This window comes from Silene latifolia, chromosome 1 (assembly GCF_048544455.1).
Source record: "Silene latifolia isolate original U9 population chromosome 1, ASM4854445v1, whole genome shotgun sequence".
In the NCBI taxonomy this organism is placed as follows: Eukaryota; Viridiplantae; Streptophyta; class Magnoliopsida; order Caryophyllales; family Caryophyllaceae; genus Silene; species Silene latifolia.
In genome coordinates, this window is record NC_133526.1 from 186,338,147 (window position 1) to 186,354,743 (window position 16,597).

Here is a 16,597-nt window from a genome sequence, read left to right on the forward strand (position 1 = left end):
TTAGCTTTTTCCTAAGGTTTTTGTGTAAGACAATTACAGGTTTGGTTATAATTACCAACTCGAATCTTTTGTAAATCTCTTAAATATTCAAAAATTTTCTAAATAAAATTATCTTTATTACTACACGAATTATTTCACCAAATAGTTAAAATCGAACAATTTAGATTTTTGACAATATTTATATTTGTAAGAGATTAGGATTTCTTTTTTTTTTCTCACAAAGATTAATTATATGTTTATAAAATATACAATTTTAACACGTTTGTACGTTTATTATATGACTTTTTTTTTACTTTAGAAATATTTCTAAAATAAATATTCTTTATAACATTATTTTTCTATTATTATGTTAGTAAAGAATAATTGATAAATTATTAGATCCACTTCTATCAGTATTTTTTTCTTATAAAATATTAGATTTACTTCTATTAGGATTACTTTCACATAAATTATTAGATCTACTTTGATTAGGATAATTTTATCATAAACTATTAAGAGAAAAAAAAGCTAAATCTACACTTATTAGGAATTCTAAAAAAGTTGGACTCTCTAATATCGCTTGAAAAGTTTCTGCTTTATATATATGTACTAGTTTTATGCCCGTGCAAATTGCACGGGGTTGTTGTTTAGGGTTGAGAAGTAGGGTTGTTAATAGGGGATGCTTTTTCATGTTAGTATTAATTTCGGAATTCTATACATGCAGAAAAAAGGGTCTCAAAATTATATAAGATTTAACAAAAGTAGACTAATTGGAAAGAAATAAGTACAACAAAAAGCCGTTATGGGGTACAATCATAAGTTAATTGAACTATAGCTTCTCAAAAACTTCTTTATACACTACATTATTTGTTCTATTGGACACGCGTTTATCATTATCACAAATCAGAATCTTCAATCCCTTTTTGCTTGTGACTCTTGACATAGCGACATAGAGCTGACCGTGCGTAAACACCAACCTTGGAAGATAAAGCCCAAAATGTGCTAGTGACTGTCCTTGGCTCTTATTTATTGTCATTGCAAAACACACCGCAACAGGGAATTCTCTTCTGTCAAACTGTACCGGGAACTTACTGGAATCGAATGGAGTAAGTGTAATACGGGCAATATGCACTTTATCACCCTTATGACTACCCGATAAAACTGTTGCTCTAATCACACGTGATCCCAAATTTGTCACTATCAGTCGAGTGCCGTTGCACAATCCGCGAGATTGGTCGATGCTTCGAAGAAGCATAACTATAGCACCAACCTTCAGCTTTAATTCGTGATTTGGAAACTCCGGGCACTTTATAGAGTTAAGAAATTTTGTGGAGTACAAATCACAGACCCCAATATTACTCTCATCTCTACTAACCTCGTCTGAGATGAAGTAAATTTTCTCTGTTCCACCTATTCGAGATAATACGTAGTCATTAACCAAATCAACGATCTTATGTGTAGGTGGAAGGATGACCCTCTCTTGAAGGTACTCGGGATTCGATAGTTGATTCTCGAGGGATGGGTAAAGGGCATCTACAATCGACGCGATAGGATCTCCAGTGTGCAGAATCAAAATGTCATTCGGCAACTCTAATTCAACTTCCCCATCATTCAGATCTCCGGCTACCCCGTCTCCAACTTTTAGTATCCATTCTGAAAACTCCTTTATCTGAGCAAGTTCGGAACACGAATCTCCGCCTCGAAGGCGCATGTTTTTTGTCAATTTCAACACTTGTATGAATAAAAAAATATGTAATTTATGAGGTCATATAAAGTAAAGTAAATTTTTAACCGTTACATATGGAATAAATAATTCTAAACGTGCATTTTTTTTTCGTACCTTGCAAGTAGACCACAAATTTGAAGCACATAGTGACGCATTCACGATTATGTATCGAATGAGCAGTTATTCCACCGGGAAGTAAGGTAGCCGCAATGCCACTGGATGCTACAGGAAGCACAATATGTCCTATACTTCTCAATGCCGCACATAAGGTTCGCCAAATAAAAGTTTTACCCGTCCGTCCATATCCATATACAAAGAAAACACCTCCGCGATTATTACGGACTACGTCCATTATCTCATTGTAGACGACCCTTTGCTCGTTAGTCATGGAAGATAAAAGTCGCACGTGTTCTTCCCCTAAAGAAACTTTGTCATAAGATAACTCGTCGAATATTAACGTGTTCACGGGATGAGGTGTGGATGATTCGGGAAAAGGCATGTCTTCAAACCTACGTAAGCTACTCCCGTTGCGTTGGATACATGCTTCAATATCTAGCAACGCATAATTCTTAAGTTCATCCTCCGTTAATCGCAACGTTGTGAATTTAATAGGCGCACACCATTGACTAATCTTGTTACAGGATCAGGTTCTTATTGACCGGTACAACTTGGTCGAGAACTAATGCTACCTAATTAATAAAAAGGACATCAAACATTACTTTAATAGAAACGTACCTGATAGTTGAAAAACATCCAAAATCGTTAAGAATAACGTAAATAACCTGCGGTTGTACAACTTGACGGTGTAGTCGGAGTATCGGATGAACCATTCCTAAATTTCTTATTGACATGTAATTCTTTTCTGTTAACTCTTGCCATCTTTGAACGTAATGACGAAGGTAAGTTGTAATCATTTTCCGTAGATGGCGTATAGGTGTTGACTGGCCGAGTTGTTAATGTAGTTCGACATGCCCTTTTGTTACTGTGGTTTGAGTCGCTACCTTCTCCTGTTACACGGGTGACTTAAAAGAAAAAGGGATTATATAAAATATGAGTAAATTAAATTGGGAAAAATTGAATTTGTAAAAAAATAAATAAATATGGAAATAAAATATAAGGTAAAGTTAGTTAGAAAATTACCATTTATTTTTGAAAATTACTAAATCATATTGAACAAAATATTAAAAAATACAAATGAAAATTAAAGCATATTATCTGAAATTGTGCCAGTAAAAAACAAAAGTAATATACGATTATGGTAAAAGAAAATTACCATTGGTGATATCAAACAATGAAACACGATTACTATATCTTGAATCTTGCGTTGTTGAATTAGATAAAGGTTCGGACCGATTGTTATTAGCTACATGTTCAGACCCAACTGAATTAGAAATATAATGGACCAAACAAACCGACCTAATAATAAAAAAACACAAAATCTCATTGAAGACGGCGCGTATCCGTCACTTTGGAGTGACGGATACCATTTTCTCTCACAAATGACCCAAATAGAGGAGAGAGGGAAGCACATGGGGGTGCCCCCACCTTGTCCCCCTATCCGTTTTATGAGTGGGATTACCCGTCACTTGCTCCGGCCCGTCTTCAGCAAGACTAACTGATAAAAAAATATACGACCCAAATCAAAAACAATCGTTGGGCCTAAAATTATGGACTCATTAACAACAAACAAAACGGCCCATTAAACCCTAACTAATTCCATCCTATAAATACCATACACTACAACAAACCCTAATTTCATTACACCCCTCAGCCCTCAATCAGTCACTCTTACTATAATATTGTCCTCACCGCCGCTCTCTATACTCCACTCTTATAAAAAACATTTCCGTCATCATCTCCAATTCCGATCATCAATTCCTTACAACGCCATTGTTATATGCTTATTTTCTTACGTTCATCATCAAATTTTGTATTCTTTCGATGATACCAATGTTTAATATAACAAAGCCGCTGGATATGAGGCGATTTTTTTTCAATTTTCCCGTTTTAAATTGCACAAATTTTCTGATTTGTTGATAAGGATGTTATTCCACTTGATTGCATAGAAACATTATTCATTTTTTGGAGTATTCTATATGTATTAAACTCTAAACTAATGGGTTTCCTTATTTTTTCAGTATTTATTCAAGCATTTCAATATTTTTTTGAGGAAGTACAATTTTTATAGATTGTTAGTTTGCTTTTCATGTTCATTTGATCTTAAACTAATGGATCTAGTGAATATTTAATCCGTGAGAATTTTTTTTCAATATAGCGTTTTGAAGCCCTCAAATTTCTGATTTGTCTATAAGGGTGTTAATCCATTTGATTACAATAAAGAAGTACTCGTTTTTTGGAGTATTGCATGTGTATTCATCTCTAAACAAATGGATTTTCTTATTTTTTCGCTTTCTATTCAAGCATTTCAATATTTTTTTGAGAAAGTAAAATTTGTATAGATTGTTACTTTGGTTTTTATGTTCATTTGATCTTAAATTATTAGATCTACTGAATATCAAATCCGAGGCGTTCTTTTTTCAATATTGTGTTTTTAATTGCTCAAATTTTCTGATTTGTCATAAAGGTGTTAATCCGTTTGATTACATATAAAAGGTACTCTTTTTTTGGTGTATTTCATGTGTATTCATTTATAAACAAATGGGTTTCCTTAATTTTTCGGAATTTATGCAATTAGTTCATTTTTTTTAGATTGTTACTTCGGTGTTAATATTCATTTGATCTAAACTCTTAGATCTACTGAATATAAGGTAAATATATGAGTAATTTTCCTAATTAATTGTTTTACATTTTTGGTTTATTTATTCGAGTATAAATGGTTTATTTTTTATTCTAAATTAGACTTAAACAAATTTGCATACTCAGATTTGGGTATAATTTTTTGTATGATGATATTAGGCATAATGAGAGAATACCGGTAGCTTGTCATCGCTACAATTCGAAAACGTGTCGTTTTATAGTAGTTGTCGTATTTTTTGCTTCAAGTATTACCCCAATAACATTGGTATAATAGTATTATACAACCAAGTTATATCATATCGAGCTTGTGTGTAATTTTGTTGAGCTTTTTTAATGTTAATTTTTTTATGTTTAAGTGAGTGAGTTCAACAATTTTATAGTATAGCTCGACTTCTTTAAAACAAAACTCGAAAATTTTATTATATAGTTCGGGTTCTAGAGCATACAACTGGGTACAACTGGTTGTAGGATCTATTAATTGGATGATGATTGACTCTTTATCCAGATCTGAGGAGACCTCTATTTTATTATAATTATAATTATTATGTAATATTATACTATTATTATTATTTATATTATAATGAATTGGAAATTAATGTAATATTATTCAGACTTATATTAATATATAATTTTTAAAATTATACTATGGTATTTACAGTAATTGTTTTCAAATTTATAATTATGGATCAGACGGTTGAGACGTATCTTGGATGACTCATGCTGAAATTACACTATGACATTATGTATTTAGTCTAAATGGATATGAATTTGTAATTTGTAATAATATTTAATTACGCTGCAAATAATTTATATTATTTGAATTGAATATTGAACATTACAAAAAAAAGTCATGTAAATATTGTAGAGTTTGTATTTGTATTTTTCTATTTAGAGCATTGTACATTACGTGAATTAAAGAAGGATGTGTAATTAATTCAGGAATAGTTAGTGGTTCCTGAAATCAAGGGAGTTCATTTTTGCTTTGAAAAGTCAACAGACAACCACGTGCTGACAACTCAGCACTGTGGTTGTTCTTTTAATGAATAGGATGAATGGATTCGATTGGAATGAGAAATATGTGATTCAAATTTCATACCTTTTATCAAAACATATTTAGTTCATTAGAAAAATAAAGATAAAGGAATGAAGTTTGAATCCATGGAATGAGGTGGGTATGAGATAATTCCATTCCAATATGCCAAACCAATTACTAAAATGAGTAGAATTCACAATTCATGGGCTATACAACCAATTGTATATGTTGTACGGTGTAAAATTTAAGTTTTGTGATAAAGATCCAGAAACTTTTATGTTAAAAAATATGAAAGCTTTATTAGATATTTGCATGCGTTAACAATTGGGGCACCTCCCATGTGCTTCCCACTCACCTCTCAATGGGTATTTTGTGAGAGGAAAGCGGTATCCGTCGCGAGCATGACGGATATCGCCCGTCTTTGATGAGATTTTGTGTAACAATTATGTTACATGTTTAGTCAATTGATTCATACTCTTTGAATACTCTTTGAACGTAGATAGCCATAGCCCATACGCCCCCGTACACACGCGTTGTACCTATAGAATAGTATCTGTAGAATAATCACACGTAAAAAATTGGTAAGAGATATTAATAGAACCAAATAGAAATAGTAAAAATAGCAAACTCTAATAACAATTTGTGAAATACTAAAGGTAGGGAGGGGCAGGCAATAAAACAATCAACTTGAACGTAGTGTTGCTACACCTATAATAATGCTATATATAGTTAGCGCATATAAAGTTTTGTATGTCTTTCTCTAATCTAAACAATTAGAAGTCGAGTAACAAATAAATTCATCCATAATATTGATCTTTATCTTATAAATTATGTATATTGATTTATTTATTAGATCTGTTTCTAAATCTACCCTTATTAGGATTTCTACAAAAATTGGACTCTCTAATATCGCTCGAAAAGTTTCTGCTTTATATATATGTATTGATTGATTGATTGATTGATTAATCAATGCCTAAACTATTTCTTATCACGTGTTTTATTGGGAACATTTAAAATCCGCATGGGTTAAGGAAAGTATTAGACAAAAAAAAAACCTATAATCCCCAATTTAAATCGAAATAAGATGGTAATTAAATACTTCCTAACAAACCCGTATAACCGTATGATTCGTATCCTTCCATTTAACAAATCCGTTTACTTCTTCCCCTGGTTTATTGCTCACAACCTAAACCCTACACACTCATCACCACCGCATTCGTCCTCCCGCCGTTACGCTACTCAATCCGGAGCTCAGTTACCGTCGAAAATGTCAGAAATTGGGGAAAATGCAATCTCACTTTCCGCCGAAGAGCTCGAACGGAAAAAGAAGAAGGAAGAAAAGGTTTGATTTTACTTGATTTTAGTTATCAGATTTTAATTTCAATTTTTGTTTCGTTAATTTTTGTAATTAGGTATTGTGATTAGGTTTTTTTATTAGGTTTTGTGATTTTTCGAATTAGTTTGTATTTATGTCGAGTAATTGTGAATATCGTTTTTGATAATCTGTGCTTTAAGTTAGGAATTGTCAAATTATTGTATTTATGTCGGAAAAATTAGCTTGTATTTATGATTAGGTTTTGTGATATTGCGAATTAGTCTGTGCTCTTGTCGAAAAATTGCGATATCTTACTAAGTTTTTGATAATCTGTGCTTAAGTTAGATTATAATGTGTTAGGAATTGTCAAATTATTGTTTAGCGGTTTTAAATGGAGGTTTTAAATGGAGGTTTGATGCGCGTATAGTAATCTACACGAGTTCGCAGTGGGTTTAGCAGATAGGAGCCTTAATATGACTGTTCTGTTAACGAACTTAGTAGGATGAATTGGTGAATTAACTGTGACTATTCGTTTAACCTTCAATAGAATTGCCTGAAAGTTTTGAACAATTTGTGCTTAAGTTAGATTGTAATTATAATTTCTTATGACAGGCAAAAGAAAAAGAATTGAAGAAGCAGAAGGCTGCACTCAAAGCAGAAGCTGCGAAACAACAGGTAACTTGTCACAAAAGAATATTAACTTATTGTGGGTTGTGTTCGTTTAACTTTTTATCTTTTGACATAGTGAGGCTCTGCTCATACAAATGAATCTAATTTTCTCAATTTTTCTTGATAGGCTCAACAAGCATCGAACGCCTCCAAAAAGGCAGAGAGGAAGAATGTGAAGAAAACTGAAGATGAGGATCCGTCTAGTTTCCTAGATCCTGAAACCTCACTTGGGGAGAAGAAGCGACTTTCCCCTGTCATGGCAAAGCAGTACTCTCCTGCTGCTGTGGAAAAATCGTAAGTAGTCGTTCCAATTATGTATTAGCTGTAAATGTGTTAGTTTCTATTCCTTTGCTGAGCTACCACTATAACGTGTCATGTCATTTTTATAGGTGGTATGAATGGTGGGAAAAATCATCATATTTCGTGGCTGATTCAAGTAGCTCAAAACCACCCTTTGTAATTGTGAGTGTTCAGTTAACTTGCTTATGCAAGTGTTTGTTATTGGATTCATGCTGGAATGTTCTTACTGGTTTTCTTTTCTTTCGTTCTGAAGGTGCTTCCCCCTCCAAACGTGACTGGTGCCCTTCACATTGGCCACGCTTTGACTAGCTCTATCGAGGTTAATCTTTAGGCCTCCTTTTGTTTGCTTTCTTCTTCTTTAACCATTTAGACACAACGGGTATCTCATGAGGTTTTTGGTGTAATTTCTTTGTATACAGGATACAATTATTCGTTGGCGAAGAATGTCCGGATATAATACACTCTGGGTTCCCGGCATGGATCATGCCGGGATAGCAACCCAGGTATTGCCCTGTTTTCCTTTTTTTTTTCCGAAAATTGAGAACCTGCTATAGCTAGGGTTTGATGTTTTAATTTACTTCCAGGTGGTTGTTGAGAAGAAAATTATGCGCGAGCGAAAACTGACAAGACACGATCTTGGTCGAGAAAATTTTGTGTCCGAGGTGAGTTTGCTTGAAGGGTGACTATTTAACCCACAAAGTCTTCTCTGGAATATTTTTTGTTGAAATAACCAACTCTTTCTCAATAAAAGGTGTGGAAGTGGAAAGATGAATATGGTGGCAAAATCTTGAAGCAGCAGCGTCAACTTGGCGCAACCCTCGATTGGTCTAGAGAGGTGAGGACAAAACTTATCTGCTATTTTTGTGATGCTAATAGTACTTTCGTAGGCTGGTCATTTGGGTTTTGGTCATCACTAATAATCTATCATATGCAGTGCTTCACAATGGATGAACAACGATCAAAGGCAGTGACGGAAGGGTTTGTGAGACTGTACGATGAGGGTCTTATCTACAGGTTTGGTGAAACGTGCTGAATTTGGTTTCTTTCTTTTTTTCACTTCTTTCAGTCTTGTATCTGCAATTTCCTCCCACTTCCATCAAAATATAACAGTTCGTGCTCTCCAACATCATGTTCTGTTGGGCCCAAAGTTTGAGTGTTCTGTCAGTTTCGTCATTACTTAATAGGGTTTCTCTGTGTGTTAATGGTCTGGAAATATTCATTCTGTTTGCTGATTTTGGCTGGCTTGCAGAGATCTCCGCTTAGTAAACTGGGACTGTGTATTGAGAACTGCGATATCTGATATTGAGGTATGTTTGGCTGTTTTCTATTTCAAATTACTGTCATGAGATAACTGTTACCAGCATCTAAACAAGGATTTTCAGGTGGATTATTTGGATCTGAAAGGACGGACAATGTTAAAGGTTCCTGGATATGAGAATACGGTGGAGTTCGGTGTCTTGACATCCTTTGCATATCCATTAGAGGGAGGCCTGGAGGAGATTGTTGTTGCCACTACTAGAGTGGAAACTATGCTTGGTGATACAGCAATTGCTGTGCATCCAGATGATCCCAGGTACAAGCATCTGCACAACAAAGCTGCCATCCATCCTTTTAGTGGAAGGAGGATTCCTATTGTTTGCGATGCAACACTTGTTGATCCTAATTTTGGTACTGGTGCCGTGAAGGTAAAAAAGCTATTAGAGTACAATAGTTGATCTCTTTCATTTTTCTCTGCATACATACTGTATGATATTTTATTGTTATTTCATGCTCTTGTAGATAACACCTGCCCATGATCCTAACGATTTTGACGTTGGGAAACGTCATGGGCTGGAGTTCATTAACATCTTTACTGATGATGGAAAAATCAACACCAATGGGGGTCCAGAGTTTGCAGGAATGCTGCGTTTTGATGCCCGTGTATCAATTACGAAAGCCTTGGAAGAAAAGGTAGATTTACTTTTATCTGGCTAGACTTTTAAGTTGGATGTTTTTATTAAGAATGTTACAATCTATGTTTAAACATGTTGGTGATGGGGTTGAGTGGGAGGGGGAGTCGTGGAGGTGGTGCTGGTGAGTGGTGGTGGCTAATGGTCTGTCTGGTGGTGGAGCTTAGTATTTTGGATTTAGGTGGGTGGAGGAGTAGGATACTAGGATGTTGGATGAGAGGGTGAGAAAGAGGATGGGTGGGTGTTGTGGGGCAAGGGTAACATCGTCTTCAGCTATGTTCTTAAAACTCCCTCTCTCTTGAAAGTGAAAGTTTTCAGAGATGGAGGGAGTATTCTGTGGCTCTTTATGCTTGGCCCCTTGATGTGTTTGAATGACTGTGGCAACATGTCATTGTCTTTCCTACATAACCTACATATAAATTCCTCTTACTTATTTGAAATTTTTATATGCTCAGGGACTGTATAAAGGTGTCAAAGACAATGAGATGCGTCTTGGTGTTTGCTCGAGGAGTAATGATGTTGTGGAACCACTGATTAAGCCTCAGTGGTATGTCAACTGCAGTAGCATGGCAAAAGATGCGCTTAATGCTGTTCTGGATACTGAAAATAGAAAAATTGAAATAATTCCAAAACAGTATGAAGCTGAGTGGAAGAGGTATACCTATCTGTTGAGTAAATGTTTGACGTGGTGTTTTCTCTCTGATGGTAGATGATAACCGCTGTGGAATTTGGATTGTCGCTATACTGTGATCGTCTCTAGAGATGTTTCCTAATTACTTTTTCTTTTTCGCTGCCGCTTAAAACTATCTAATGTTCCTCACTTCAAATGAATATATGGGCTGGCGTCTTGTCTTATATGGCTGGGAGACACTGTCTACCTGTTTGAAAATTTATCTCGCTTGGAAACTCCTTTAATCATCTTGTCGAAGTTAACTGATGTTTAGCCTACCACTCTCTTACTAAAAAAAAGAGCCTACACTCTCTTTTATTTTCCTTTTCTTTGCTTCTTTCTCCTTGTCTTTCTAGTGTTTACTTTTTCCCCTCAAAGTAATGGTTTTGTTTTGACTGTTTATGGCCGACCCCAGATATTTTGGGACCAAGGCTTTGATGTTAAGTTGATGACCCTCTTTGCGTGTTTGTTAATTATGGATGGAATGATTTTTACAGATGGCTTGAAAACATCAGAGACTGGTGTATTTCAAGGCAGCTTTGGTGGGGTCATCGTGTGCCTGCTTGGTACGTGACCTTGGAGGATGACAAACTGAAGGAGTTGGGTGCTTATAGTGATCATTGGGTGGTCTGTCGAAGTGTTGAAGATGCACAGGCAGAGGCTCAAAGAAGATTTTTTGGGAAGAAGTTTCAGATCGCTCAAGATCCCGATGTGCTGGACACATGGTTCTCAGCTGGCATTTTCCCACTTTCTGTTTTGGGCTGGCCAGACCAGACAGTTGATTTGAAGGCTTTCTATCCAACTTCTGCTCTTGAAACTGGACACGACATCCTCTTTTTCTGGGTTGCTCGGATGGTGATGTTATGCAGTAAACTTGGAGGAGATGTGCCATTTAGAAAGGTAAACATGATTTGTGTGTTCTGGCCTGTCGCTCTGCACTGCCTGGCTTAGTGATCTGTAATTAAAAAAATTCTCCCGTTGCAAAATAAGTTCTTAGGTACCCACCTCCCCTCATGGGTAATGCATCTCCATTTTCGTTATTTTGTAGCTCTATTACTCCCTTAATAATTACTCCCAAGTCCCATCTCAAGCAAATCTTAGAAATTGTCTTACTTCTTTCAACAACGTGCGCATTTAGACGTTGGTAGATTTCATGTATTATGGAACTCATATCTGTTGAGGTCGTCTACTTGCTCTCAATGAAATTTGGAAAAAGTTTATTTGCACCAACTAAATGCTATGACTGGCCTTTTCAGATTTATTTGCATCCTATGATTCGCGATGCCCATGGACGCAAAATGTCCAAATCCTTAGGAAATGTTGTTGATCCACTTGAGGTGATTAACGGGATATCTCTGGAAGGTCTTCATAAGAGGCTTGAGGAAGGGAACTTAGATGTTGGTGAGGTTGCCAAGGCCAAAGAAGGCCAAAAGAAGGACTTTCCTAATGGAATCCCAGAATGTGGTGCTGATGCTTTACGTTTTGCCCTGGTTTCTTATACAGCTCAGGTTAGTTTTTATTCTATGTGCCACCTAAGAGCTCAAGACTGTTAATTTTCTGTGTATACATTCACTTATGCCATCTTTTCTGATGCAGTCTGATAAAATTAACTTGGATATTCAAAGGGTGGTTGGGTATCGTCAATGGTGCAATAAGCTTTGGAATGCTATTAGGTTTGCTTTGACCAAACTTGGAGATAATTACGTCCCTCCCACAAGTATAAATCCTAGTGTCATGCCATTTAGTTGCCAGTGGATATTGTCTGTCCTAAACAAAGCTGTCGGCAAAACTGTATTGTCTCTGGAGTCATATGAGTTCGCTGATGCAGCCAGTGCAGTGTACTTTTGGTGGCAATCCCAGCTTTGTGATGTTTTTATTGAAGTAATTAAACCGTATTTTTCTGGAAATGACGAGTCACTTGCATCTGCGAGAGATTCTGCCCGGGCAACACTCTGGGTGTGTCTTGATACTGGGCTTCGTCTCCTGCATCCATTCATGCCGTTTGTCACAGAAGAGTTGTGGCAGCGACTTCCCCAGCCAAAAGATACTGTAAAGAAAGAATCAATCGTGATTAGTGAGTATCCTTCTGCTATAAAGGTGAGATTTAGTACATTACAACTTATGTACTCTTTATTTTTCTGGGCTGTTTACCTTCCCCTCTAGCTTGATTCAATTATTAGTTTCTTGCTGCCTGTATTATACTTTTCCTTATTATCGTATTACAATTTGTAATATGGGAACTTTGATCCCAGTCCTGGACCAATGAAAGTGTAGAGCGGGAGATGGAGCTTATTGAGGCTGCTGTCAAATCTCTTAGGTCTCTTAAGTCAGTATTGCCTCCCAAAGAAAGGAATGAAAGGTAGGGCGGTGAATGTATCTTTTTTTCAGCTCAATATCAAAGTTTTCGCATACTTATCTATGCATATTTGCTGTCATTCTTATATGCTGATGTAAAAGTGTCCATTTCTTTTTCCGCAGGAGACAAGCTTTTGCTCTTTGCCGAAGTGAAGGGGTTGCAGAAGTCATTCGATGTCATGAGTTGGACATTTTGACTCTTGTTGGTTTGTCCTCATTGGAGGTGTGATAACTGTCCTTTGACAATTCTTTTCTGATCGTGCTCTTATCTAGGTTATGTGCTTTGATGTTTGTCCTTGTCGTGTCAGTTTTTGTGTATTTCTCTCCTTGAAAGTGAAGTTTACTGTGTTTGGCGAGATGTATGTATTATCATGGCCCGATTCAATATTAAACAATAGCCTATCGTATTATAGCTGCATATAAAAGAATTTTTCTTTCCTCCGGCCATTGAGCTTCAGCCTGACACACAGTCTTCCTCAATCACCATTCCAGCCTATTTTTCAGCTCTCTTATATCTCCCGGAGAACCACAGCTGGTCTCTCTGCCATCAAATAGATTTAACACTGATTTGTAACCTATTAAGTATACTCATCCTCAAAATAAAGCAACATGTGTGATCTGCAGCATTATGGCCCAATTGAATCCTCGACCAGCATAGAATTGAATCCTCAAAATAAAGCAACATGTGTGATTCCACTTAATACAGAGTTGTCATCCACGCTGATACCAGCCTCTCTTTTGTTAGAAGTATATTATGCACAGTGCACAGTAAGCCAGTATAAAGAAGAGTGTTTTGGTTGAGTGATTCTATTGGAAATAGTCCTAGTCCCCCAGATTTTACGCATATAAAGGCGTTCCAGTGTTTCACTACAAAATTACTTCCATTTTACTTATGTTTCCCTGTTTGTGTTAGTTTTTGTTAAAGGTCAGGACATATAGCCGCCTTTAACAGTTTATATTGATAGTTGGGCGTGTATCAAGACTATTATTGCTTTCTTCTCCTTTCTGGTTTACTTTTAGTGACTGGCTGACTATTAGGCTGGATACCACTGATTTTCTAATTTGGTTCTTTATGGTCTTCATGTCTCGATTCCCTTTGTGTTTTTTTTTTCCTCGAAGTTGGCTATAACGTGAATTTTACAGGTTCTGAATGAAGGAGATGCGGCCCCTCTAGGATGTTCAGTAGATGTTGTGAATGAAAACATCTCCGTTTATCTGAAGGTTAAAGGAATGATAAATGCAGAAGTAGAGTTGCAGAAGCTAAGGAAGAAGATGGAGGAAACAAAACGGTGAATTTTCTCTTGCAATTCTGTTTCTTGCTGATATATTTCAAATTTGCGTCTTAATGTCTCCATGGCCTAGACGGCTCGTATAATGTGCTGGTACAGCCAAAGCTTTAAAAATATGTGCATAGATCCAACCCACTATTTTGTCCCAAGCCGACCACGGCTGCTCATATCATGCTTCTGAGATAGAGATGAGGCAGTCGAGTCTCGTGTGTATGACACTAGTATAACATATGTTTTGGTTTGATGACTCAGACAAAAAGACACATTGGAAAAAATGATGGGCGCTTCGGGATACAAAGAAAAGGTTCGAGCTCAAATTCATGAAGAAAATGTGGCAAAGCTGACGAAGCTTATGCAAGAGATCCTGTCACTTGAAGAAGCAAGTCAGCACCTTGAAAGCGATATTGCTCTTGAGAATAACTAGGTTCAACTTCATGTGCCGGAACTTGTAGTGAAACCTTCCCTAATTATCATTGTTCTTGCATTGCTACTTGATCCTGATACGAATAGAAATGTATCTGATGTTTGATTGAAGAGTTCCAACAGTTTTGACGTTTAAGGCAGCTTCCTTTGAATCCTCAAATCAGCTGTCAGCACTTTTACCTTTTTTCCAATTTACTGGAAAGATTCACTGTCTTGTAAAATTGTTAGCGTACTCAATGTCTACAATTACAAGTTGATTAGAGAGGATATTGTCGAACACCGCTACCTGGTAAAATTGCAATAACCTTTATAGACATCACTCGAATGTAAGACCAAAAATGGTGCCTGGTTTGCATGCGATTTAAAATAGATGCGTTACCATGCCAATCCGTGCCTGTGTGACCTTAACGATTAAGTCATCGAATTTTCGATTCCGCTTTATATCGGATTAAATTAAATGTTGATGTTGCAAACCTAAAAGTTGAATAGAGAAACAATCTTTTATGTATGGTCCAAACTCCAAAGTAAGTTGAGGTGAGTGGGCCCATTCATGCAGCTGCCACTGCCAGCAAACATAGGAATAATAGTAAAGTTTACTATTTACGCAACCAACACCAACTCACACACATAATGTACTAATGTAGCATGGCTATAATTATAAACTTTTAAGGCCTTCAACGTTCTTTCCTAGTTCTTTTATCGAAAATTCTTGTTTCAGATGGGCCACTTCCGTTTAAAACAATAAGACGGAGTTTTGAGATTATTTTATTGTTAAACGTGACCATAATGGTTCAGGTAGTGTTACAGCTTATAGTGTTTTTTTTTCAAAAGTACATTTGGGTATAAAATGGTCTCAAATTCTGTTTTATTATTTCAGATGAAATAGCCTGTCTGAAGCAAAGCTGGACAATTAATTATTTCCCGCACCAAGTTTTTGTATCCTTCAACCATATTCATATTGCTACCTTTTGCTTTTGCTTTGATTGTATATTTGTATGGTACTAATTACTATGGTGGCCTACTTTATGTTTATGATTTTGTTTAATAATATTAGAGTCAATAGAATAATATTATTAGGAATATCAACGTGCGGAAAATAAAAAATATTATCTTGTATTATACGGAGTATTTTTTTATGTAGAGATAATTAAGGAGTACATTGTGCCATCGTGGTAAGATACCCTATGGTGTATTTGTATTCTTGTAGCCTACGACTCTACAAGTGAATAGTTGCCTTAATATCGGATTGTAGCTCGTAAAAAATCTTTCCCGACTCTCTTTACCTTGTCTTTCAGTCACCTTAATCCTATAACCCCGTAACTCTTTCATGCAGTTGATAGATTCTAACTCGATAGAATATAATCTCGATCTAAATTGATCCCGTAATCTAAAAGTGGTTGAATCATAAGCAATTAGTTGTCGTTGGAAAAGTCGATTAAAATCCAACGGAGTAACATTTAATCCAAAGTGGTCGGACCTTAAATTTGATAAAGAGGAAATATACAGTGTAAGACAACTTGGATGAATCAAAGACGTCTCTTTCGTTTCTTATGACAAATTAGTCACAAAATACAATAGCTACGTCATGTGAATGTTGACAATAGACTATTGATTCATTAATACTTTAGTTATGATTAGTAGTGTGTCAAATCATTACTCAGTTATTGACTCATGTGTCATGTACATATGTACCTCCACAAAATCTCATTATAGACGGTAACTATTCGTCTATAACTAAAGACGGGTTAAATAACATACCACATTACGCATAAGACAAACAACAATTTGCATGGTGGGACCCAAAAATATCACCACTTTAAAGGTATTTAACTCGTCTCTAGGCAAGATTTGCTGATGTACCTATCACAAAATCTTTTTATTTCAAACCGTCTCAAGTTAAAATGATATTTATAAGTTACAACTGATTTAATTAATGTTAAAATGAAAGAGGGGTTATGAGTTATGACTTGTGAAGGGTCTTAACTTAAAACTATTCTAAACAAGACTAATTGTGTACATACAGTTTGATTTAGAAATAAAGAGAGTTTAACGTTTAATAATCTCCTTAATCTCAGTAGGTCCCTTACATACTTAGGTAGCATTGAAAAATAAATCTCTCTAAAATAAAGACT

General features: G+C 35.8%; 2 protein-coding genes across 2 annotated transcripts; one reads left to right on the plus strand and one right to left on the minus strand.

The window, feature by feature from the left end:
• Positions 1-808: 808 nt before the first annotated feature.
• On the minus strand, positions 809-2,057 carry LOC141588818 (uncharacterized). The gene is made up of 2 exons (XM_074410240.1): positions 1,820-2,057; positions 809-1,710 (listed from the first exon to the last, which is right to left on the minus strand). The coding sequence occupies exons 1-2, from the start codon at positions 2,055-2,057 to the stop codon at positions 809-811; spliced, it is 1,140 nt and encodes a 379-aa protein (XP_074266341.1).
• Positions 2,058-6,572: 4,515 nt separating this feature from the next.
• Positions 6,573-14,686, plus strand: LOC141613362 (valine--tRNA ligase, mitochondrial 1). The gene is made up of 20 exons (XM_074432096.1): positions 6,573-6,837; positions 7,423-7,485; positions 7,607-7,773; positions 7,869-7,941; positions 8,033-8,098; positions 8,199-8,282; positions 8,364-8,441; positions 8,531-8,614; positions 8,714-8,793; positions 9,029-9,086; positions 9,162-9,464; positions 9,559-9,729; positions 10,184-10,383; positions 10,896-11,298; positions 11,655-11,906; positions 11,995-12,495; positions 12,651-12,757; positions 12,877-12,976; positions 13,897-14,042; positions 14,295-14,686. Exons 1-20 carry the CDS (start codon positions 6,580-6,582, stop codon positions 14,464-14,466), a joined length of 3,366 nt encoding a protein of 1,121 aa, XP_074288197.1. The 5' UTR covers positions 6,573-6,579; the 3' UTR covers positions 14,467-14,686.
• Positions 14,687-16,597: the final 1,911 nt, after the last annotated feature.

Excerpts from the sequence above, each read along its gene's own strand:
- LOC141613362 (XM_074432096.1), top strand. The coding sequence starts at position 6,580 with ATGGTAATTAAATACTTCCTAACAAACCCGTATAACCGTATGATTCGT. Across the intron at positions 11,299-11,654 it reads GAGATGTGCCATTTAGAAAG|ATTTATTTGCATCCTATGAT; the intron begins GTAAACATGATT and ends TGGCCTTTTCAG. Across the intron at positions 14,043-14,294 it reads AAGATGGAGGAAACAAAACG|ACAAAAAGACACATTGGAAA; the intron begins GTGAATTTTCTC and ends TTGATGACTCAG.
- LOC141588818 (XM_074410240.1), bottom strand. The coding sequence starts at position 2,057 with ATGGACGTAGTCCGTAATAATCGCGGAGGTGTTTTCTTTGTATATGGA. Across the intron at positions 1,711-1,819 it reads ATTTGTGGTCTACTTGCAAG|TGTTGAAATTGACAAAAAAC; the intron begins GTACGAAAAAAA and ends TATTCATACAAG.